At 38.7% G+C, this 27,021-nt stretch overlaps 2 protein-coding genes across 7 annotated transcripts in view; both read left to right on the forward strand.

The window, feature by feature from the left end:
• Positions 1 to 12,947, forward strand: part of birc6 (baculoviral IAP repeat containing 6) — an 81,481-nt gene extending 68,534 nt beyond the window's left edge. For all 6 annotated transcript variants that reach the window (XM_026355079.1, XM_026355081.1, XM_026355083.1 and 3 more), the window contains exons 69-73: positions 848 to 1,009; positions 3,678 to 3,755; positions 5,822 to 6,010; positions 9,668 to 9,802; positions 11,691 to 12,947. In XM_026355079.1, coding sequence (XP_026210864.1) covers positions 848 to 1,009; positions 3,678 to 3,755; positions 5,822 to 6,010; positions 9,668 to 9,802; positions 11,691 to 11,870 — 744 coding nt within the window. In that variant the 3' untranslated portion in view covers positions 11,871 to 12,947. The remainder of the gene's footprint in view (positions 1 to 847; positions 1,010 to 3,677; positions 3,756 to 5,821; positions 6,011 to 9,667; positions 9,803 to 11,690) is intronic.
• A 4,828-nt stretch (positions 12,948 to 17,775) lies between these two features.
• The window catches only part of ttc27 (tetratricopeptide repeat domain 27), a 50,857-nt gene continuing 41,611 nt past the window's right edge, over positions 17,776 to 27,021 (forward strand). The window contains exons 1-2 of the mRNA XM_026356309.1: positions 17,776 to 18,061; positions 26,468 to 26,651. Coding sequence (XP_026212094.1) covers positions 17,959 to 18,061; positions 26,468 to 26,651 — 287 coding nt within the window. The 5' untranslated portion in view covers positions 17,776 to 17,958. The remainder of the gene's footprint in view (positions 18,062 to 26,467; positions 26,652 to 27,021) is intronic.

Genomic DNA, 27,021 nt, shown 5'->3' on the forward strand with positions numbered 1-27,021 from the left:
GCTGCGCATGCAAATTAGTTCTGTTCACAGCCAGTTAATATGGCTCCAGAGTACTGTAGGTCTTTTTATCGGCAAGAGAGCAGGAGGAAGACACAATACAAGCTAGGGATGGTGGACAACAACTTCTTTTTCTCTATGTAAAAGGTTTTTCATTCACTCATCATACAGAATACCATAAATATAAATGCACCATGTTGCAATCTCTATAATCTTTAGCCCAATCTTAAGATGTTTAATTAGTCACAGACTCAGTAGTGTGTAGTTGGGTTCACTATTTGTGAAAGCCTACCTGCTATCTGCTATGGTTTGTTCATCAGGTTTTACCTCATAGTACAGCTAGTACAGTAAATGAAATGCAATTAATTGTTAAATCTTTGAAGCCTGTCATGTTGGTACTATACAGTAATGGCACACACTATTGATTGGACCTGCAAATTGACACTATCTGCTAAGATATTGCTGGTCATTATTTGTTTACATATATATACAGGTTCTTATTGCAGCTTTAAGTGTTTGTTTTTTTGACCAAAAATTAGTTAATTGAATTTAGTGAGAAAATAAATTGGAAATGGCTACAAATGTCGTAAGTACAGTAGATATAAATTGTTCTTTTTCTCTTGCTAACTTCACCCTTTAGCCTATTTGTTAATTACATTGTTGTGCCTGTGGGGAAGTTTGAAAGAAATTCAATACCATTTCTCCATTAATATTTTGCCATGCACCCCTTGTTTAATGCATATTTACTCTTATCAGTGTTTCCACCTTTCTTTAATTAACCCTCTCTCACCGTGTGATTAATAACTGTTCGGGCTGCGCACTAAAGCATCTCCCTTCGTTGTATTTACAGGTTTTGATCACTGGGCCAGCTGATACCCCATATGCCAACGGCTGCTTCGAGTTTGATGTGTATTTTCCCCAAGACTATCCCAACTCGCCTCCTCTCGTCAACCTAGAGACCACTGGTGGACACAGTGTGCGCTTTAACCCTAACCTCTACAATGATGGCAAAGTGAGTTAGTCAAATATGGTTTCTTTACTTTCTGTTAAAGTTGACTACTGCTAGTCTTTAGTCACTTGTAAATGCAATGTAGTATTTTTTCCTTTGTAACACTGCTCTGGTTTCTGGCTAAGATTCCCATGTCTTGCTGTTGAGCTTGGGTTACAGTTTAATGTTTGCATACATCATGGCCAACTTCATGTGGTCCAACTCAAACTACTGACTTGGACAAAATTGTTGTTATCCTTCCGTTAAAGAAAGAAAAACCCACAATAGTCACTGAAATAACGTAAAATTGACAAAAGTAATAATAAGTAAAAAAATTAATTAATTAAAATATGACATTGCTTGTTGGTTCAACAGAAGTGTTTTTAAAAACAAACAAAAATAAAACCCCCTTTAGAAAAGATGTTAAATAATTTGACCATAGGAACATTTTAAACTAAAGTATGTCATATAATTAGCTTCACATGTGTCTTCAAACTTGTAATCAGTCAGTCTGCCTATATAAAGGGTGAAAAGGGGTTACTGTGCTGTTTGGTATCATAGTGTGTGCCACACTGAACATAGACCACAGAAAGCTAAGGATAGAGTTGTTTCAAGAGATTAGAAAGAAAATTAGAGACAAACATGTTAAAAGTAACGACTGTAAGACAATCTTCAACAGCTTGATTATCCTATGAATACAGTTGCACATATTATTCAGAAGTTTAACTTTCCCAGGAGTGTAACTAACCTCCCTGGATGTGGTTGCAGGAAGATTTATGACAAATTAAAGAGACAGATAATATGAATGGTAACCAACGAAACCCAGAATAACTTTCAAAGAGATGAAAGAGGTGAAATCCAAGGTCAAGATACATCAGTGGCACCCTTTAAACCTGACACAGCTACAGCAGTTTGCTCATGAGGAGTGGGCCAAAATACATGTCAACGGGTGCAGAAGTCTCATTAAGACTAACAGAAATAACTCGCTTGCACTGCCTCAAAAGGTTGTCCAGTAAAATATTAGTTAAGGTAACTATCTTTTTAGATAGCTTTTTTTGTGCGTGTGTTTTTTAACCTTCTGTTGAACCACAACTCAAAAGCAATGTCATGAGTCATGATTTTTAGTAATCTTTTCTTGACTGACACTAAACATTTGGTGGGTGGGGTAACATGAACCTGCCTGGTTCTCAATATCTCAATGTTAGACAGAAGTTGGAATACACTGCCCAACCAAATAAGTCACACACTAATAGTTTATTGGAATTCCTTTAGCTTTGATTATGGCAAGCATTTGCCATGTCATCATTTCGATAAGCCTCTGCAATGTCGCAACATTTAATCCCGTTCAGAGTTGCTTTCATTTTTTGAATTGATGATGAAAGAGTCAGACCGCTGTGCAAAGTCTTCTCCAGCACATCCCAAAGACTCTCAGTGGAGTTAGGGTCTGGACTCTGTGGTGGCAAATACATGTGTGAAAATGATGTCGTGCTCCCTGAACCAATCTTTCACAATTTGAGTTAGATAAATCCTGGCTTTGTCATCTTGGACTATGCCAGTGTCATCAGGGAAGAACAAATCCATTGATGAAATAATTTGGTCATTCAGTATTTTCAGGTAGTCAGCTGATCTCATTTTTTGGCACATAGTTAGAATTTGATGCATAACTCACAGCTGTGCACAACAAAAGACTAAATTAATTCTAATGCTCCTCAGAAACAAGCTTGTTATGCTGTATCTACCTTTTTTTTCCTGTATTTAACTAACCGTCTATCTCTCATCAATCGTGCTGAATGGTAGCTTGCTTCCCTGTAGCTGTACCACTGATGTGTGAAACCCTGGGTATTTCTTATAGCAGCTGTCCTGGCCCATTATGTCAATACATGTGGACTGTCAGCAGCTGCCTAATGATGTGTATCTCTCAGTGGAGAGTAGCCAAGGCCATAGTGGACAAGCCATACATACATTGAACTTCCAAAACAAAAGTCACCACCTGGATTTAACTAAGCAAATGGGTAAGAGCCTTGGAAGAAGAGGATGTCGGAAGACACATCCTGTGTTTGTGGAAAAGATGTTAATCTGTTTCAGAAGGGTCAAATTATTGGCATCCATCACTCAAAGAAAACATCTGAGGAGATTGCTGAAACTACTAAAATTTGGTTAAGAATCGTCCAGTGGAAGAAGGTCATGTGGTCTGATGTGTCAAGAGTGATGACCACAGGAATCAATGAAGCTTATTGAAATGATGTCATGGCGAATGGTTGATGGTCCCTCCTCCCTTTAGCTTGGAAGACATAGTGTCTGGGTTTTCCAAAAAAGGATTTCAGGTTGCAACTCTACAGACTACAGAACAGTTTTCCACCTTACCTAAGCTGTCTTATATATATTTATTGATTTATTTTGTGTGATTGAGTTCTAACTTTCATTGGTAGATGCAGTTATGAACTGTATTAACTGACAATGGTTTTTAGATATTCATGAGTCCATGCAGTGATTTTAGCTACAGAACCACATTTGTTCATATGTGTTCATGGATCTATAGGTTGCTTATGCTGTCTTAGTGAATTTCACCCCATCCTTACACAATCATGATACTGACCTGTTCAATTAAACCAAGTAGTTGTAATATGTTCCGGCAGGTGTTTTATTTAGAGACTGAGACTAATTTGTTATTGTTTGTGTCTTTTTTAAATAGGTATGTTTAAGTATCCTCAACACTTGGCATGGGAGACCAGAGGAGAAATGGAACCCACAGACCTCAAGCTTTTTACAGGTGAAGTAAAGATCTGTCATGATGGTCACATATCTGAATGGATCTGCAGAGCTGCTGCCTGAGTCGTGTTTATCACAGCACCACCTGGGGACAGCTCTTATGAAGGATTCTTTTTAAAGTGAAGTTATTATTTTACTTTGGTGACACTGTGTGGGTGTGAATCAAACCATACACAGTATCATTTGAACCTCCCAGCCATGCCAGCTCACACACATCACTCATGTTGAAGTCAGAATCAGTTGTCTTCTGTTTTTAGACGTGATTGTACAGACCATTGACACTTTGTAGTCTTAACCCCGCCCCTGCCCCGTTTGTATTTTAAGTTGTGCATTTAAAAAAAAAGTCCTACATACTCGCACACTATTTTTACTTTGAAACCTTTTTTTAACACATTAAATGGTACAGTTTAAAAAGAAAGAACACATTTACTATGCTTCAGGTGAATTTCAGTAAAGGTCAATCATAGCTATTCCTCACAAAAAAACAAATTGTAATTGCATTGGAACTTAGGTAGTCTGGTTAGAATTAGACTTGAAGTAACAATAACAATAAATAAATAAATAAATTAAATTGTGTAAGAGAAATTCTTGTTTTGCTAACCAGGCTTTTTGTAAAGAGTTATTTATTGGTGTTTTCAACACCTAAAGCCCTTAGGTGTTATAGTGTGCACTAGATAATGTGTAATGTGAAGGTAGTACTGGGTATCAAAAGTGGTGCACTGGCTGTTTGGGTTTGTCATGCATACAGTTGCATTCATTTTCTCTATATATTGGTCCAACAAGTGATCCTGAGGCCTTGCAAATATGTCTTTTCTCGTTGTTTTCTTTTTTTGTTATTACTTGTTTTCTTATAATTCCCCTCACATGCAGGATTTAAGAGTGCATAGAGATGTCTCCTATTGATTATCATTCCAGTTAGCGTGTAGTGGATCAATAATGGAAAATAAGGCACTGGTGAATAGGAGACAGGGGGGTGGGCCAGAATCAAGAGGCCATCAACTGGGGTTGATATCAGCTCTGAATTCAGGCAGACGATTTTAGATCGTACCAGCTGAAGGTCATTTGTATCAATTTGATGTAGCATTTTCAAGTTCATCCAGGATCCATACTGGGGCCAGCAGGCAACCCTCCAAGCCCAAGATCATCATTGTTGGTAATGAAGTGGCTTGGAACAGACAGTGATGCTAGAGAACGTCCCTTAGTCTCCTTGGGACAGGCTATTGCATTAATTGGGCTGTTAATAAAGATATATTGAAAGATATATCATTATGAGACTAAAATATTCTGTGCTTTTCTCAGACTTTCCCCTTAGTGTCCACCACTTTCAAAATCATTTCAAAAGCTTTGCATTTTAAGGACACAGGTAATATGACAGACAGATTCAGGTTTATATCCAAATAGTTGGAAATGGTATATTAAAGAAATATGTTTTCATTTCAGCCCTTCTGGAAACCAAACCCAACTACCCTTTACATCATTTACAGTATGCTGAGTTTGATGAATTTCATTTTTTTTTCTTTACATGTTTTCCCATAGTGGGAATCCTTAATAGGTTGAAAAAGACATGGTAGATGATTCAACAGAAGGGTCAACACAATGGTTTAGTTTCACAAGTCTACAAGAACTACTGTCCTTATCGTTGTTATTGACCTGGTCATCACTCTTGGATTTTATTTTTTATCTGAAATCAGTTTCACAAAAGTATAGTTTTACAGCCCAGACTGTTCGTTAAAACTGGGCAGGTATATTATTGTGACAGTTGATTTATTGTTTTACACACTTCCCAAAGTAAAGATTTCAAACTAATTAATTAAAACCTCCAAATTCTAGTTATGTAGGACTTTTTTGAATTGTTAAGCATTTTTTTCCACGTAATCCCTTATCATAACTTGCTCTTTAGTCCACCTCCAGTGTGTGATTTATCAACTTTGTTGGGAGATGGAGATAAATAACACACAGTACATAATTATTATGTCATAGTATCATATAGTTTAAATGGTATGTTGATATATGTTCATAGATTAGTATTTTTGTATTTTTTATTTTTTTTTTTGTTTATTTTGGTAGGTGCTAGTGTCGGTGCAGTCCCTCATCCTCGTGGCTGAGCCATACTTCAATGAACCAGGGTATGAACGCTCCCGTGGAACTCCAAGTGGGACCCAGAGCTCACGGGAATATGATGGCAACATCCGGCAGGCCACTGTCAAATGGGCCATGCTGGAACAGATGCGCAACCCCTCACCATGCTTCAAAGAGGTAGGATTTTGTGAATTAGGGTATAGTACAGTAAATACTGAGATACAGTTTCTCATTTGGATTGTTTATATGTTGTTGTTTGTGTGTGTACTTGATTCACACAAAAATCTGGGAGCTCCAGCCAACAAAACATCAACTCCAACTCGATTGCAAGCAAATAGCACTTAAATGCATCTAAAAAATGAACATAATTGCATTGTATATTTTTTCACTCGCCGTCTTTTTCTCAATGCACTGCCATTCTGCTCTGGAGAGATTTGCAGCCCTCAAGTTTGAATATTGGATTTTTTGCTGCCTTTATCTGTAAGTTAAGTGAAACAACCTACAGTCATAAACTAGTAAAATCTCAGCTGAGCCCCACACAATGCCGCATAGAGGAAAGCAGCAGAAAGACTTGAACAGTATATTTTACAAATCTCACTCACTGCTTTCTTCAAGTGTTAATAAATGGCAGTGCCATCCATCTTAAACTTGCTTAAGATGCTGCTTTGTGCTTGTCTCACCACTGGCCTTTTTAGCACTTTCAGATCCTTAATTGAGACAAAAATGGCAGAAAAGACAAGAAAAATAACAGCCATGAACAAAACTATTGTCTCCCCTTCCCCCCATTGTTGACAGTATATACTGTAGATGTTATGCATTTCTTTGTACTTGAAGAATGATCACAAATAGGTAAATCACTGTGCTCTCCTCTGAGAAGGAAACCTATTTACAAATCTGTAACAGTAGTATGTAGCCACATTAAAAGTGTGATCACATCCAGGGCATACTCTAATCCAGAGCTGTGTAGAAAGTGTTGTGGTACAATAAGGTAAGTCTAATGTTAAGAGAAAAGACTAACAGGATCTTTTTGCCTTTTGAATGATTGACAGTAAAGTGTATGTCTGTGATGGACAGAATTGGGTCTCTTTGCAGATTGCGTGCTGCCTAATTCGATTTGTTTATTATTATTGCTATGCATTAATGCTGTTCATGTCATGTATATCAACAGCTGTATTCAGGTGATTTATTTCTCTTGATTAATTCAGTTGGAAATGTCATAGTTCAACTCTAGGGTTTAATTTTAACATATTTTTTTTGTAATCTCTAATTTGCTCCTTCTGTTTGTGAGATATATGAATAATTTACCTGCTGTGTAAACCCTCCCTGTTTACTCTAGTGTTCTCTCTCTATTTTTAACTTAGATTCAAAGCTGTAAATACACTATTATATTTCCCAGTTTGTCAATTTACTAGAAACTAGGCAAAGTCACACAAAGATATGGGTCTTTTTCAAAGTGCTAGAAGCCTCTCACATTGGACAGGCAGTTTGGTCAGTCAGTAGGCTGAAAACCAATGCATGACTTGTAGAACATGCAGTATTTTAGCTTACATCTGCTATCCCTAGTGCTGAAGATGCAGCAATATCTGCTGACCTGGTGCTCCCTGCTGCAGCTTGGCTGATGTGTCTTGAGATTGACACTGTCAAGTCTTCCACTTGCCTAAGCACATTTTGCAGTATCTCATGAGGCTGCATCTTTAGCACTTTGGATCATGACACAGAAATATGGCACTTTAATTAGTGGTAATGAGAGGCATCATCACAATGACCATCCTAATGTCCTAATTTTATGACTCACAGTAGTTTCAGTTTGAAAACCAATTCTGAACATCACAAAATTTTGAGTTTTCTCTGAACTTTGCTAGGCTTTCACTGTAGCCACTTCCTGTTCTTGTTTGTTTGTGGGTCTTTCTGCCATTAGTTTTTGACTTCAATAACTGAAAAGCTTTCAGTTACTGTTGGGTTGAGATCAAGTGATTGACTTGGTCTGTGAAGAATAGTGAATTTGTTTGTCTTATCTAAACTGTAAAGTGGTGTCCTACCACATTTGTGCATTTGGCTGAATATGAGCAGACAAGTATAGCGCTGTACACCTCAGACATCATCTTGCTAATTCTATCAACAGTTACATCAATAAACACCAGTGAGTTCATTGTATTGGCAACCATAAGTGCCCATACCATAACACTGCCTTCACCATGTTTGATAAGTGATGTGGTGGCTTTGCTGGGATAAAGTCATCAGAATTTGCTCAAACTTGTGGAGCCCACATTGACTCAGGTTTAAGTTTTCAATAAAATAAGACATTTTTATTTTGAAATCTATGTATATGAAGAAATCTCACTCTAGTCTTGGAGTGGTTTAGCGTTTAGTAGGCTTAGTACCCACTGATGGAATATAGAAAACCAAGAATAAGGAACTTATTAATAACTGTATGATTCAGTTTTGCCCCTGACGCTGCAAGTCTTGAGCATCTCCACACATCAGTTCCTTGGCTTTTCTTCTTCCCTCAGTTGCCCTGTGAAATAATGAGTGGACAGCATTACCTCAAAGGTCACTGAGTTTATCTGGCAGCCAGGACTCTCCATTAGAAAGCCCTAATCTCTAACATCCTTTTCTTCCTGTAGTATGTTTCTGTGCGTGTGTGTACATACATATGCATAAAGACATGTATTTCCTAAAAGGTCATTTGTCAAGTTGCTATAACCCAATAATTTATTTATGATCAGAGATGGTTTACGTATAAAGCTTCCTAAATTATCCTGTGACCAGTGCCCATGTTCAAATACTAAAAGTGAAATAGCTGCTGGATCAGGAGCACCAGGGAAAACACCCCCTCTAAACCACCACAGATTTACACAAAATGACAGCCTGTATTCATTTTTCCTATTTGGTTTGTAAACAGTTTGTGTGTCTTGATTCCCATACCCTCTTCCAGCTTCAAGAAAACCCCAGCAGCAGCCATTATTTACCACACATGTGTGACCTTGAAATGTTCCTTCACAGCAGGCGACCATTGCCCACCTCTGTGAATGTAATACAAGCAGCCAAGAGAGTGGGGGGGGTTGGGTGGGAGTATCGAAGATGGAGCCAGCAGAGGGGATGTAGAAATGAGAGCAATTAGAGCGATCCTAAAACTCTACCTGCTGCCTCTATGATGTGCTGCTCCTCTCCTTGTAGATAGCAAATCAGCTGCCACGATAATAACTAATCCACTCCCTCCACCAGCAGGGCAGCAGCGACAGACAAATCCAGTACAGCTCTTGCTGCATACTGATGCTTGGCCCTGGCAACTGATGCTACTAAAGGGAATGGAAAGTAGGGGAAGCTAAAATGAATAGGCCAGCATCGACTCTGAGTGAAGTCTTGCAGTCACATCATGTACTTTCTCAGTTTAATGTTCACTCACACTGCTTTAATAAACAAGTTCTGTGTGCAGTCCAGAAATGACATGTCTATATGTTTGGCTGTTAAATCCATATTTAATATTAGAAACATGTCCATCAAATAAGCATTAAATAAACAAGGTAGATTAGACATGACAGAAGAAGTTGGGGATAGAACAATTCTCCAGGTCCACAATTTAGTTCCTACAGACAACACTACACAATGTTACTTTCTTAGCATGAAGCTTATACACAAAAGCAAGTGATGGGTCCTTTTACAATAAGAAATCTCAGATGTCTGGGATATTGCATCAAATTTAGGGACATCAGGAGGGATTAATATGCAGCAGACTCCACTGCAAGAGCAGTGTGACCATACTAACATCTTTCTTGTCATTCCAGCGCAGGTAGAAGAATTGCTTACTAACACCGCTGTGTTATGTGTCTGCAGGTGATCCACAAACATTTCTACCTGAAGCGAGCAGAGATCATGTCCCAGTGTGAGGAGTGGATTGCTGACATTCAACAGTACAGCAGCGACAAGAGGGTTGGCCGCACCATGTCCCATCATGCTGCTGCACTGAAGGTAATGACAGTAGTGAAAATGTATAAAGCTCACACGTGGTTTTACTATACTCGAGTGGCAAGTCTGCTGCACTTATGTCAATCACATTTTTAGTGGAAAGTCTTTATGCAGTAAGTATGTTACACAAAATGTTTTCGAGCTCACTGGATTCAAAATGTCAGCTAGTGAGTGATTTATTGAATATGATAATGTGTTTAGTTTTGGAATCATGAATGTTGATTCTGATGATTAAGTTCTTCTGAACCGAGGTTGAAATACTGAATTGTGTTTTAAGATGCTGTATAATAGAGGTATATTTTGGTATGTACCTTGGGAGTAAAGTACCTACTTTATCTTTCCTTACTTCCAGCATCACTTCAGAGTATGTAAACAAAGTTTGTGTTTGCGCTGTCATGTCCTGATCATGGTGAATTTGCTGAAGGGGACAGCGACCCCTCGACAGCCATAGCCAACTTCCACCTAAGACACAGGAGCTCATAACATACATACATACACACGGATAGAGTCACCAGCTCCCACAAACTGATGTGGCTCTTGTCATTTAGCATTTTTTTCTATACATTCTTTTTACTTATTATAATGTTTGGCAAGGAATGTGCCTTTTAAATGAATAATTGAATGCACAGTGCTGCTTGAACCTTTGTGATCCCTTTGGAATTGTCTCTATTTCTGCATAAATATGACATAAACATGATCAGATTTTCATGAATGTTAAAAAGCTAGAAGAAAGAAATCTTATTAAACACATTCTGTGATAATCTCAATACAAGATGAAGATATCTTCAATACAAGTCAGCTGTAGTTTTTTCATATTTATTTTTTCTTCTATACTATGTTTTTCCTCAACACCTGGCTCTGTGTTCAGGTCACTGACTTTCATTGGGCTGCTGTTGTCCATTTGTGGCATTTAGCAGTCGTTTGTAGATAAGCTGATACTGTATAGACCTTCTGAGATTTATTATTGTTCATTGGTTGATGCTATGTGCTCTGCTTTGATAGATACCTATGTACAACCTGTCAAACATGAAGATTTTTAAGCAAAATCCTTTGAGTGTGGATGTATGCTCACACTAGCAGAGAGAGAGAGACACACACACACACACAATTCTTGTGAGATCTACTGCATTTCAATGGAAAAGAACTACAGTAAGATTATACACACTGGATCTAACTGGATTTAACTAATCAAATATTAATTTATCCATCCATTGGATAATTACTGCATGGATAATTTCAGCTGGTAACAAGTTATTTAACCCTAACAGTGAGTAGCTTCTCAGTTCTTAACCAACCATGTTGGAAGACACATCCTGTGGTTGTGGAAAAGATGTTCATCTGTTTCAGAAGAGTCAAAGTATTGGCATGAATATTCCAAGATGACAATGTCAGGATTCATCTGGCTTAAATAGTAAATTAGTGGTTCAGGTAGCATGACACATAATTTTCACACATGGATTGGCCACCACAGAGTCCAGACCTTAACCCCATTGAGAATCTTTGGGATGTGCTGGAGAAGATTTTTGCGCAGTGGTCTGACTCTTTCATCATCAATTCAAGATCTTGGCAAAAAATTAACGCAACTCTGGAGATTATATTTTATTTTATTTTATTTTTATTTTTTTGGGTCACATTGCAGAAGCTTATCAAAACGATGCCACAGCAAATGTATGCTGTAATCAGAGCTAAAAGTGGTCCAACATAAAATATTAGTGTGTGACTTTTTTTGGACAGTTAGTGTACCTATACTTGGCGCTAAGAGGCACAGACAGGACTGGGATTACTTTTTACTGCAAAACAAAACAAACGACAGAATAATAGAAGAATCTGTGGAAAAAGTGTGTTGTGCTTATATTTGATCTGATGTCAAATGTGTTCGTTCTCCCTGCAGAGACACACAGCTCAGCTCACAGAGGAGCTGCTGAAGCTGCCCTGCCCTGACGGTCTGGAGCCCGATGGTGATGAGTTCTCAGAGAAGAGCGCTGCCCTCATTCTTAAAGAGCTGCCCAGTCAGGACGCAGAGAAGCCCGGCAGCAGCCAGGATAGCCACTGCAGCGAGGGCCAGCTATGAGAAACCAACCCGTCCCCAGCATCCCCCATGCCCCCCACCCCCTATAATCATTACTCTCCAAAAGACTTAGTGGCTTCAGAACACAAGCCACCACTTTGTCAATATTTGTATGTAAAGATCTAATGGCAGAATAGTAGAGAACAAGAGGACGTGGGAAAAACACGATGAGATGAACTATGCTACGCCCTTTCTGAAAACAGTCGACAAAAACTTTTATTTACCTGTAAAAGAGTGTAAACATTTTGTGCTTTTTTCCAATTGTGAAATAACCACTGATTGGTATGTTATTAAACTTGTTTATGTATACATAATGGAAGACGAAAATTACAGATTATATAAGGGAAACTACCTTTAGAGAAGAATGTTTACTGAATGTTCATTTTCTGTTTTTCTTTTTTGACTGTTAGAGCGAGAACAGTTGTAACCAAGGATATATTGGTCATTCTTTAAGAATACTATTTAAAAAAAACAAAACAAAAAGAGCGAGAAAGGAAAATAAGACACGCTTAAACAGAATCTGAGAGAAACGCCCCTCTGGTCATTCGTTGCTTCATCTGATTTCTTCTAGGATTATATCCACTTGAATAAAGGCTGAGATAAACATTCTTAATGCTATGTTATCCCTTTTATAGGCTCCAAATTGAAAAGCACCATGCTCTGGATAAACATTCCCTGCCTCTCATAACTCCTCCATGACAGTGTTTCATAGACATGACTGCAGATCATGTAACTGTGTTGGAGCCACGTGGAAAATGTCTTTTGAAGGCTTGTGCATGTGTATGTGTGTTTTCTGTGCGTGTGCAACAATCCCCAGTGAGATACAAAGCTGTGATGTGCCTTTGATCTACACCGTACCACCAAATACTCCAACAGAGTACCTTTACTGATTACTTTGCTATTTCTACAAAATTAATAATTCTGCTCCGTCTGACATAAAACTGCTTTTATCTTTTTTTTCTTTTTTTTTTTTTTTATTATGTTGAACTCTAGTGAACAAAAATGCACTTTCTATTTCGCTCACTCCTTAGAACAGTCACATGCTCCTTTTGCTAGGACATTAAATAGAGCTTGACAGTATGGATTGATTGTGCGAATGCTTCTTTCTGCGTTTGACAGGATATCGACGCTCTCACTCGTCAAAAGCAGTGGTGCTAATGTTGGGTTGTTATTGAAGACGTTTAAAGTAACACTATAACAAGCACTAAATCCATCTGTCATTCCAGTTATTTTAATAGCGTATTGATGTTAATTTATTAAAGTATTCATTATCATTATTAGATTACTTATTTAAAGCCATTTGTAGCCTCTCTTCACTTGAAGGCGCCCTGCATATTTTAAACAAACCCTATTTAAAAAAGAGTTACGAAACTAAAGAGAGTTGGTGACAAAAGATTCAGTGTTTTCCCTGAACTATTTTCTAACTGAAGGCAGACTTAGGGAATTGTTTTAACAAGTGCAGGATGTTCCCATTGTTACTGCACACTAAACTTTCGCTGCTCAACAATCTGTGGTTGCCATCATCTGATTCTCTTCTTCATGAGGCTCCACACATTTCCAAGACGAGAAAGATGTGGAATGCAGATAGTTCAAACACACACACACACACACACACACAGACGGACGATGGTCATCTAGGTGATTTTTCATCTTTAGCATAGGAAACCCGATGTCTGCTCTTCTATGAGATGAAATCGGTATCAAAAGTAGAAATACTGATGAAAAAATACTTTATTTTCTTCACTGTTGAAATGTGCAAACATTTGGCTTTGTGTTTTTTTTTCAGTCACTCAACATTGTTTAGTCATTCAGTCAGTCAGTGTTTCAAATCTGCTTTTTTAAAGCCTGTTTTAACATTATGTGAAACTTTAAAAAAAAAAAAAGACTGACACTGAAAATATAGTTTCAAAAATAAAACATACCATGCAAACATTTAAATATAAGATTTAAAAGTCTGAAAAATGGCCATCATTCTTTTTAGCATTACAGATCTGTTTCTTCACAGTTTAGAGATGTGTTTTTCAAACCTTCACCTCTGTCCTTTCAGAGTTTCAGGTCAGTTTTTGCCGTGTTTCACCTGAACCTGTTGCAGTGTTTCAGTTTGGACCTCTGCACTGTAAAAAAGGCCAGACGGGCCCTCACTGAGGCTCAACCAATCATATGGCATAACAGAATAAGCCCTTCAGTCTAACTGGGTGTTGATTGGTCATGTTGAATGTCACACTGTCAGGTAAGTTGTTCCTTTATTTGTTTGTTCTGTATATTGTTGAAGGTGTATATATTTATCCGGGCCTGCTGGTTCTGTTCAGCTGTTAGCCAGCCAGCTACAGTACATCACATGATGACAGCAGAGAGCAGAGACTGTAGGAGAACGAAGGAATATTCTAATGGAAAAAGATCACAGGCTATTTTGAACTACTTGTATTTTACTCTAGTACAAATCAGATAGAAATGTTTTAGCTTTTACTTTTACTCCACCACATTTGTTGGACAGCTTTAGTTAATAGTTCCTTTTTGCATATGTAGACGCTATTAAACCATCTAATGAACTACAAAGTGCTGATGTTTATTCTGGATGAAGTCTCTTCTATATTAGGTTGTTGTAGGTCTTTCTACAGACACAGTCAAACGTGTCTTTCAGGCCAGGTCATCCACCCTGACGTGGACACCTGAAGAACTAGGAACTGGCCCGTTTGTCTCCAGCAGCTTCACTTTACTGACCAACAGTTTTCTGTCAGGCTGCCTTGAGGCACGAGTCTGTTAGAGACTGATCTGTTTTAGTAGTTCACTATTAGCACTGACTATTGTAGACCTAACATGGAAGGCTCAATACCAAGCAGTTAACCACCAATTTCCAGTTAACAACAACATGTGTGCATCAAAACTGTGACATCGTAGGAATTTAAGTGACTCAAATATCATCATGGAATGTAATTCTAATGATTGGAATAACACAAAAGCAAGACAAGAGCTCACTTTCCAACAGCATGTTGGTCATCCAAGCCCTGTTTAATCAAAGAAATAAAATCTGCTGCATTTTCAGTGCTTAAAGGTTTATCAAAGTGTTATCAATTACTAGCTACATAACATGGGATGTACAGTATTTTGTCATCTTGAACCTGATCTGCATTAAGAACTACTGTATAGCTGGTTGCGTCTCTTCAGTGAACAGGGATCAGACTAAAGGATCTAAACTCTCGCAGTGTTCGTGCTGAAAGGCTGTAGCACATGGACAAAGCCCTTGAACTAACACACACCAAGTTTGTGGTTTATTAGGTACACACAGCTATAACCCCCCATTACTCATTTGATCTTTTGGAGGATGTAGTCTCTGATGTGGATTAACTCTATGGCTGGATTACTCATTTTCTTTTATTTTGTTCACACTGTTGTAGAAATTTCTCCTTTTCCTCTAAATGTTGTAAAATCTTAGTAGATTTCAAGGAAGCACTCAGTGTGATGAACCATCTCAATTTAATACGTACATGCCGACGTGGAGAAAACACCACAGTCATCTAAGTGTCTTCTGCTCTACATGTCTCCAACTCTCTTACTTATACTTCACAGCCCTGTGACCTCAATGTTAATGTATACACACTGTGAAATTTGAATTTACAGTGCCTATAACAAGTTTTCACCCCCTTGGATGTTTCATCCTTTTATTGACATTATAAATCAATCAATAGGTCAGAGCTGGTGACCTTGACAAAAAATGTTAAATGAATTCAGAAAAATACCTCATTAATGTCAAAGTGAGAACAGGTTTCTACAAAGTAATGTCAATTAATTCAACTATGTAAGGTACAGTCCACAAAATATTTAGTCAATACTGCTGTGGAAGGTTAATAAGCTCTTTAGACAAAGCAGTCACCAGAGACTGTAAGACCAGACGTACCAACCTACGCACCGCCTGGATTGACTACAAGAAAGAGATCGTGGAATACTTGGAACTGTACAAGATCAACAGGACTCCCCACTGCTGTTCTGCATAGGCCTGAACCCCCTCAGCCAGATAATCACCACGACTGGCTACTGGCTATATATATATATATATATATATATATATATATATGCATTGCATATATGGGTGAAATGTGTATGCATTGTTTGTGTAAACCCAGATGTTGATATGAATGAAAGTCATGGTGTAGGTCAGGGGTCATCCTTATACTGCAGCTCCGCGTGGCTTGGGAAAATAAATGATAAGTATTTAAATTGAATACAGAATCACAAATAGAGTGATACTAAGAACCTTCCAAGACCAGACAGACTCGTGTTTGAAACATGGAATTCATCGCCCGACACATACATAAACATAAAGAAATATCCTGTCGATCTTCAGATCCACATAGTTATGTGAGCAGCTATTCTCCATCATGAACTACGTTAAAAACAAACACAGACGACAGCTTACAGTCCTGTGTAAAGATGAAAGTGACTGTTTACAGCTCCGATTTGCGGACGCTGTGCATAGAGGTTCAGGAGCAGGTAAAAGAAATATTTATGCAGATATTTTGCATTTTTTCCAATTTACTTTTTAATTTTTTTGAGAGTTCAAAATGTTCAAAATGTGTTCCTTACATAAATGAAATGTAATTGTCTCTGTAGCACTTCATAAATGTCATAAGAAACACATTACAGTTGTTTATACAAAGTGTAAAGATAAAAAAAAACATTATTATCTTCATTTTAAATGTCATTAAATGTCAAGTATTTGCGGCTCCCACTGGTTTCTTTTCCATGGAAACTGGGTCCAAATGACTCTTTGGGTGTTAAAGGGTGTTGACCCCTGGTTTAGGTGGTTAATAGAGGAAAAGAGTTTTTCTCCATTTCAATAATAAAATGCCTTAAATACCTTTAAGCTGGATAAACAGGTGAGATTGAACCTGAGAACTGGTTTTAGTAACAAGGACCCTTTTAGCTCTGCTATCGATGTGTGTGTGTGAGTGTGTATAGCAAAGTAAACGGGATTCACAGTACACATATCTGCAATGTAAAATAATAACACAAAATAAATCTGGTCTTTCATGTCTTGAAACTATTGAGAATAATCATAAAATCCTCATAGTGCAAGTGGAAAAAGTATGTGAACCCTTTCAATTACTGACCTCCAAAAGCCTCATTGGAGTCAGGTGCAGCACACCTGGAGTCTTCTTAACATTATTTACAGTACAGGTGTGGACTAGAGCTACAAGAAGAATGCGCTAGTTATTCATTCCAGGGGTTTACTTCCTTTTTCACTAGTACTATGAGGTTTTTATGGTTGTTCTCAATAAAAACATGAATGAATCATATTAGTTAATACTCATGATAAGATCAGATCTCATTTTATGACAAAACAAGGCAGAAAACCATGAATCCAAAAGGTTCCCATCATTTTTCTTTGACCGTTTACCATTTCATCATGTTTGCGAGATTTTCAGCCGACTTACAATAAAAGCTTTTATATTTTTGTATGACATCCTGTCTTGTGACCCTTGTGTGATGGCAACTGAACAGTACTTTGTCAGTAATCTGCAGCCACCACCCATCTTTGCTTGATGTGTTAATGGACGCTCTGTTTCTAGTCCGTGCTCTTCCTTTCTCATTTACCTGCCTAATTTTCAGAACAGTGTTAATTGAATATTTGATCAACTTTGCAGTCTTTTTTTTTTTTTTTTTTGCCTCTGTTCAACTTCTGAGTGTGTTGCATTGATCTAAAAGTGTTCACCAAAGTCAACGAACACAGTGTTTATACACTGATAAATTACAGTCATGATCTTTCATGTCTTTATTGAACATCAGTGCAGATACACTATAAATATATTATAAAGCTCCCATGTTTTATTCTACTGGTACACTGAACTCCAGGCTGCAGCCCTGTGCAAGAGCTTGACTAGTTCTCCCACAATGCAATGCGCGTCTGTCATGGCCGCTCACTGATGCCACTTGTACCACATGGGTGGAAGTAAACATTTTCTTTCTGATTGAGAAACATTGATATCGCTCATTAATAAAGCGACCGATCGGCGGCTTGGATCCAGGCCCGTGCTGACTGACGGACTGACTGACGGACTGACTGCAGCCGTTCCCGCTTCACTTCAGACAGCAGATGTGTTCACTGATGCCGCTGGACGTAGAGGTCCCCGTCCTCCGAGGCTTTCTCACAGCCAGCGAGGCGACGCAATGGAAGCAGAATATTTTCAGCGCCGCAGGTGAGACACGCCGCTGTCTTTCTCTTCTTCCATCACGTAGTCCTGACACGGTCCTGGTGGCGGCTCTAGAAACGGCAGTCCACACGGGCAGTGGTCTCTAAAGTTAACGTTAACAGCAGGCAGCTTGTCCCCGCTAACTAAAGACCACCACAGCAGTTGAGCCGTTCACTGCTAACTTAGCGACGGTGACACAACTTCTGGTGTGTTTGTAATTAAGACGGTTCTACTACAAATACAGCTAAAAGGAACTTCAGTGAATTTTAGTGAGTGCTAGCTGAGCAGTTAGCAACCATACGTAGCATTCTGTCTCGAGTGTGAACGTCCAACCAAACCCCATTCAAATTGTAACAAGTTCAGGCGTCTTATCTGTGCGCAAATGAATGATACATGATAAGGATGTTTTTAATTTGTGAGTAATTTGCCTTGCTATTCGGCATGCCCAACATCCATTTAATTGTGGTGATTACAGTAAAACATCAACTTTGGTAACGTTACGTATCGTTGGCACAACGCCTCTGAAAATAATACCGAGGTGGAGGATGAGATTTAGATTGGACTTTTCCTGATGGATGTTTACAGCTTGCTAAATGGAAAACCACGTTTTACGATGTCGTCTGGAATTGTTAACCACCTACCACCTACTAATATACCATACTACTATAATACCACCTACTAATATACCATACTACTATAATACCACCTATTAATATACCATACTACTATAATACCACCTAGTAATATACCATACTACTATAATACCACCTAGTAATATACCATACTACTAGAATACCACCTAGTAATATACCATACTACTAGAATACCACCTACTAATATACCATACTACTATAATACCACCTAGTAATATACCATACTACTATAATACCACCTAGTAATATACCATACTACTATAATACCACCTATTAATATACCATACTACTAGAATACCACCTACTAATATACCATACTACTATAATACCACCTATTAATATACCATACTACTATAATACCACCTATTAATATACCATACTACTATAATACCACCTACTAATATACCATACTACTAGAATACCACCTAGTAATATACCATACTACTATAATACCACCTATTAATATACCATACTACTAGAATACCACCTACTAATATACCATACTACTATAATACCACCTATTAATATACCATACTACTATAATACCACCTAGTAATATACCATACTACTATAATACCACCTACTAATATACCATACTACTATAATACCACCTATTAATATACCATACTACTAGAATACCACCTATTAATATACCATACTACTATAATACCACCTAGTAATATACCATACTACTAGAATACCACCTACTAATATACCATACTACTATAATACCACCTATTAATATACCATACTACTATAATACCACCTATTAATATACCATACTACTAGAATACCACCTACTAATATACCATACTACTATAATACCACCTACTAATATACCATACTACTATAATACCACCTACTAATATACCATACTACTAGAATACCACCTATTAATATACCATACCACTACAATACCACCTACTTATATACCATACTACTACAATACCACCTACTTATATACCATACTACTACAATACCACCTACTAATATACCATACCACTATAATACCACCTACTAATATACCATACCACTATAATACCACCTACTAATATACCATACCACTACAATACCACCTACTAATATACCATACTACTATAATACCACCTACTAATATACCATACTACTATAATACCACCTACTAATATACCATACCACTACAATACCACCTACTAATATACCATACTACTAGAATACCACCTACTAATATACCATACTACTATAATACCACCTACTAATATACCATACTACTAGAATACCACCTACTAATATACCATACTACTATAATACCACCTACTAATATACCATACCACTACAATACCACCTACTAATATACCATACCACTACAATACCACCTACTTTCCTGGTCTTTGAATCAGCTGGTGGAGCCATTTGATGTGAGATTATGTGTTATTATTTTACTTAATTGATGTGTGTATATGTACAGTACTGTACAAAAGTCTTAGGAAGAACAGCTTAACCACTACTACTTACATGTGGTCCAGCTGAAAACCAGATAACAAGAATAGTTTACACCATGACAAACTATACAGGTTTTCTTGTAAACTTTCCAGTTAGGGGACTCACTATAACACACAGTAGAAACCATTTGCTTTGTTTTTTTTTTATGAACGATGACCATTTATTCAATGGTTGTTCTAAATAAAGACATGAATGAATCATGTTTGTTAATACTCATACCTGGAAGGACCAACTTGGCATCCTCATGAAGCTGCCAGATGCTGAACCAGGTCCTTACTGGACTTCTGATCTCTCAAAGAAGAAACTCTGAGAAACTTCTCATCACATCTTCCACTTCTCTTTTTTTGTCCTTGACCTTTCCAGATTCCTCTACAGAGGTTACATTTATTATTTGTCACTTTAGCCACATAATGTTAAAACAAACAAGTTTATTCTGATATGTTTGTGTTTTGATCACTGTGAACATATTTCCTGAACACTAGCTGTATTCTAATCAAGTGACTACAATATAAATAGGTATATATTTATAATAGCACTGGCAAACCAAAGAAAAATGTAAGGGTGCCTAAGACGTTTGAACAGTACTGTATATGTATGTGTGTGGATGAGATGAGATAAGATAAATCTTTATTGATCCCACACTGGGAAAATTCAATTGTTACTCTACAAAACAACAGTAAGGTCCAAAAGAATGAAAAGTAGAAGTTGGGCAAAAATTAAACATTTTACAAATCTACAACTATTTACAAATACATTGAAGATGTACATATAGGCTACATTCAGTGCCATTAAAAGGGAAGGAATTGCTTAATTCTACTGTGTGTTATAGTGAGTCCACTGACCAGAAAGTTTACAAGAAAACTTGTATAGTTTGTCATGGTTAAACTATTCTATGTTATCTGGTTTTCAACTGGACCACATATCAGTAGTAGTGGTTAAACTGTTCTTTCAAACAACTTAACCAGCTGAACTTACTGAATTCAAACACAAGTCAGCGCTTAAGTTGGACCAATAACACAGACTGGAAATACAAATGACATGATACTCACAAGTTCCCCATAAACTAGATGATTCCTTCTGGCATCCTCTGCAATGTGCTCCAGTCACAGTGGAAGTGGTTCAACTTGGAGGATTGTATCCACCATATATACAGAATGAAGCCCTTCCCACACAAGTTTCAATGGACTTGATAATGGGTCAATCACAGCCATCACCTTTTCCTCTAGTGAGGTGTTGATGGTCGATGATTAGTCAGCTATGCAGCAGTTACAGTTTAAGCTATGATAAACAAACCTACTGTCTGCTCATACAGTAACTACAATAGAAATGTGCAAGCATGAGATGCTTTATTTCTTTTTGATTTACACCTTTATGACACAGTTAGGTCAGGATCCTGTAACAGAGATTCACAATAAAGCAAAACTGGAAACTATACAATATAAATAGACAATATAAAATATAAAATGTAACCCCTTTGTAACAACTGAAATATGCAAAGTTTGAATTTATAATATAATATAATTGATAACTGCATTGCCCCAGTGGATCAATGCATGAATCTTATGTTTAAAGAGCTTGTTGAAGTTTAACATTGTAATGTTGTCATATCACTTAAACATGCAATCGCCTAATTCTCTAAATGCAAAAGTGTGCATTTGTGAGTATTTTTGCTACCAGGAAACCTCTACAATGGGTTGCAATAGCCACTGAGTAATAAGAATCAAAGCCATTGTAATAAAAATGATTAAGGTGTAATGCAATCTAAGGTTGTGTGAACCACTACCTACAGTGGAATAGACATCACCAGGCTGTAACTGTGTAGCTTTAGGTGGGAGCTAGCTAGTACTATTCCTGAGATATACCTGATGGTTCATCTGACATCTATATTGCTGCTCAGCCCTGCACGCTTTTGCAAATTCTATTCACTATTACGTTATTAACTGCAGCTCATTGCCTGAACCTTGCCTGAATTATGGACTAATTTAAGGGCGTCTGCCTTGTTTTCCATAATTGTTTCCATTTCATTTGCAGACCTGAAATGTCATTAAACATGTGGCCATACTTCAGGCTTTCATTTTCCCCCTCATAAAGCCAGAGCCTTTCTCTTCTCCTCATCCTCTCCCTCCCTTCTTTGTGCGCTATTATGGCAGCTCGTGGGTTTCATTAGATAGTAGCAAGATGAAAATCTCCACACCTCCTTTACGGCACCATTCAGGCTGTAATTGCTTATGAAAACCAAGGGGGCACTTAAGGAATCATGTGACCTCTGGGTGTGCCTGAGTGGGCTAGAAATCTGACTTTGTGTGAGAATGTCAGTCTCAGCAGAACATCTGTTATGAATGAGAATATATATAGATATAGATATGCGTGTGTGTATAACAAATGGAAGGCTGAACAGTCCTGATCTTGAAGGACCTCCAGAAGGCAGTAATCCCATCCAACAACTGCCCAATAACCTGTCTCTGCACAACATAGAAACTCCTGTCAGGCATCATAGCAGCTAAGATGAGCAGGCACATGGATCAATACATGAGCAGTGCCCAAAAAGGAATTGGTACTGGATTGACTACAATAAAGCCTCAATACCTCACACATGGATCATGGAATATTTGGTACTGTATAAGATCCACAGGACTCTAAGAACCTTCATCCAGAACTCAATGGGAAAGTGGAAAACAACCCTAGAGGCCAACTTCAAGCCAATAGCCCAAGTCAACATCAAGTGCGGCATATACCAAGGAGATGCTCTGTCCCCACTGCTGTTCTGCATAGGCCTGAAGACTGGTTACTGATACCGACTACGGAATGCCACAACCATCAGCCACCTACTCTACATGGATGACATCAAGCTGTATGCCAAGAGCGAACTAGACATCGACTCGATACATACAACCAGGATATACAGCCAAGACATCGGAATGTCATTCGGACTGGATAAGTGTGGTCGTGTGGTAGCAAGGAGAGGAAAGGTAGTCAGAACTGAGAACCCTACCGAACCCTAAGCTCCATGAATACATCAGGAAGGTGGTCCCAACTGATGACGTCTTAGTGAATACCTCAGGCAGCAGAAACCAGAGGAGCAAGGGAAGGAAGAGGAGGAACCCTCATGGAAGGAAAAACCCCTGCACTGTATGAACCACCGGCAGATAAAAGAAGTGGCTGATGTTGACGGGGCTGTAACTCCCAAAATAGGAGAGTGGCTCCAGCAGATCCCATGAACAACATCTGAGATCTCTGTCCAAAAGAGTGCAGTCCTAGGAACAGCTAAGATACTGCGCAGGACCCTCAAGCTCCCAGGCCTCTGGTAGAGGACCCGAGCTTGTAGGAATGTATATATATATATAACTGGAGCAACATTGTTGTATTTAGTGCAAATAAGAAAGGCAACTTAATATGGCTATTCCTATCCTTAAAGGGAATTTAGTGATCCTGAGTTTTTGTCTAGAGCCATCAAGAGGTGAATATTTGTGATTCTGAATGACAACTATACAATAAATATTACCTTGAAGTTTGCTACTCACATTTAAGATTCTTAGGTGATTAAGCGTAATGGCTTTAGTGATCCTCTGATTTTTCACTCTAGTGCCAGAAGCAAGTAAGTTATAAGTTAAGTTTTCTCAAACTGAAGTGTGTCCTCTCTCTGGTCCCTCCAGTGGGGAAATGCAAAGCAATCAATACTTATGAGCCACTCTCTTTTCTCAAATAAAAAGCTGATGAAAGTTGTTGAGATGTTGAACCAACCACAAAAGCTACACAATTATTTTTGTTCAGAAGAAGTAGCCCTAGTCCTTATTTTTATAAATTACCATTAGCTCACCATTAGCTTCCTCAACACATGCCCCAGTATGGCAGTGTGAGTGTGTTAGCTCACCAAACACACAGACAGTATGCTGTGCATCGTACCCGTGGGAAATATTTTAGTGTACTAATGACAATGTGCACTTGGATTTTAACTCGAGTGAATGTGAGTGTTAATTGTGGTCTGTCTGTAAATGTCAGCCTTGTGTATGACAGCTGGAATCAGCTTTAGCACTCCATGAATGTTCAGAGGAAAAGTGGTTAGAATAATAACTGGATACATGTCTTGATTATTTCAGTTTGACTAACATAAGGCCCAGTTTCCGTTTGCCGTCATATTTCCTGTGCTTTATGGATAATTTGCTCAGTTGTTGTGGAGTTGTCATCACATGATAACAATATATTGTGTATGGGGAAAGATTCATTGTCTTTGTTGAAAGTTGCTTTGGTGAGATCCTCGATCTTCCTGCCTTTTATCCACTAAGTCTGGTTAATGACCGTCTTGCTAGTTTATTTTAGCACTGTGCGCTGTGAGGAGGCGAGAGGAGAGCTTCTGTGTGGACACCCACATACCCACAAAAACATTTGCTGCTTTCCAAACAACAAGCCCTGGGTCACTCAAGACATCAAAGCCATCCTGAATGACAAAAAGAAGGCATCAAGACAGGGAGGCAGCAAAGAGGGTCCAGAGACTGCTGTCTACTAGGATCAAGGAGGGGAAGGAGGCCTACAGGAGGAAACTGGAACAAAACCTTCAACATAAGAACACCAGGGAGGTGTGGAGGGGCATGAGGACCATCACTGGGTATGAAGTCCAGCAAAAGGGCGACTGTGGACTGTGCAAACGAATTGAATGATTTTTTTCAATTGATTTCAGGCTGAGCCTTAGAACCCTCTACAGTTCACTAACCGCTCCTCAGTCCCTCCACCACACGACTCAGCCACCACCCAAATGATCTCAGCTGAGCAGGTGAGAAGAGAGCTGAACAAGCTTCACCCGGCTGAAAGCCTGTGCTCCTCCGCTATGTGGTCTTCTCCAGCACATCTTCAACCTCAGCCTGCATCTGGAGAGAGTTCCTCTTGGGTGGAAAAAGTCGTGCCTAGTTCCTGTAAATAAGACGCCACGTCCCAGAGTAGCTACAGTGACTACAGACCAGTGGCTCTGACCTCACACATCATGAAGGCTTTTGAGAAGCTGATCCTGGAGTTCCTCCGACCTGTGGTCAAACCTTTACTTGACCCCCTCCAGTTTGCTTATCAACCCCAAGTTGGAGTGGATGACGCCATCATACATCTGCTCCATCGCACCTAAACCCAGTTGGACAAGCCTGGGGGCTTAGTGAGGATCATGTTTTTTGATTTCTCCAGTGCATTCAACACCATCGGCCTGCACTGCTGGGAGAGAAATTAAAAAACATGCAGGTTAAGACTCAACAACCCTGATTTCATGAATCATGGACTACCTCCCCAACCACCCACAGTACGTCCGCCTGCAGAACTGTGTGTCTGACACAGTGGTCTATAGCACAGGTGCTCCACAGGGAACAGCACTGTCTCCATTTCTCTTCACCCTGTACACCTCAGACTTCAGGTACAACTTCAAAAGTTCTTTGATGACTCTGCAGATGTAGAATGTATTGAGGATGGAGACGTCACAGAGTATGGGGGAGTGGTGGACAGTTTGTTGACTGGTGTGGACTCAACCATCTTCAACTGAACATCAGTAAAACAAAGGAGCTGGTGATGGACGTCAGGAAATCTGAGAGTGCTGTCAACCCTCTCTTTATACAGGGGGAGGAGGTGGAGATCTTATCCGATTACAAATACCTGAGAGAGAGACTCGGGTCCTTCAACGTCTGCAGCACCATGCTGCGGATGTTTTATGAGTCTGTGGTGGCCAGTGTCATCTTCTATACTGCGGTCTGCCAGTGGCCGCAGCATGAAGGTGGCAGAAATGAATAGGCTGAACAAACTACATATACAAATCCTCCCCCCTCTGTAAGGGGTGGGGGAACTGATGGATAGTCCATCATGGACTATAAATATTGAGGCTACTGTGCTCTCAGGAACACTTAGAGCTTTAAAATGGTTTATATGCTTGTCCTGATCTGTGCCTCACCACAAAATGTTATCAGATCTATAGAGAGTTCCTTGGACTTGGTGACTTGGTTTTTGCCCCGACATAATGTACCTTTGTACATTAGACTGTTTTGATACATATATAGTGTATGAACATGTCAAACATTTTAAATGTGTTTTCATAGACCAACCCATTTACTTTCTCATTTACTTTTAGATGAATGAGGATATTTTTTACCATTAAGGCTGATCTTCCACTTTACAGACATATTATGCTTATGAATGAAGTTGGTATATCAAAAAACAGATTTTGGTTAAAGAAATACTCAGTGAAACTATAAGGTAACACCAAAATATGCTAATATTTGGTGTAAACTCATTCTAACCTGTGTTTTTTCAGAGGTGGGTTCTCTGTTGGAGTCACTGATGGATGGGAACTTTGAGGCAGTTCTGTTGAGCCCCCAGGTGTTGCATTTGCTCTCTGGAGATGGCAGCTTTAGCGAGGGAGAGGATATTGAGGCATACCTGGAGAAACGGGTCCTATTGTACATCACTGGTGGCACCAACGCTGACCAGGCCAACAGGTAAGGACAACAGCCAGATATGTTCTTATTGACTGGGGCAGCTAGTGGGGCCAGAGAACTGCTATCAAACAACTTGTAAATGTGAACCTGTAAAACTTTACCAAAAAATGTTTTAAGCCCTTGTCCAATTTTATGTTGAGGGGCTGTGTGTGTGTGTGTATGTATGATATGGAGCTGAAACAGTATGCATCCCTGATTGTGATGTGTGTGTGTGTGTGTTTGTTTTTTTTTTTTGCACCAAAGAAGGTGCCCTTCTGCATCAAACAAATTACAAAAAAGCTTTTCTTTCCTGGTCCAGTACTGGCATATCGTATGTAAAAATCGCCCCGGTTGTTGCATAATTGCATTTCAGCACCCTCTGTGTTACATT

Source organism: Anabas testudineus, chromosome 15, assembly GCF_900324465.2.
Source record: "Anabas testudineus chromosome 15, fAnaTes1.2, whole genome shotgun sequence".
NCBI classification, from domain to species: domain Eukaryota; kingdom Metazoa; phylum Chordata; class Actinopteri; order Anabantiformes; family Anabantidae; genus Anabas; species Anabas testudineus.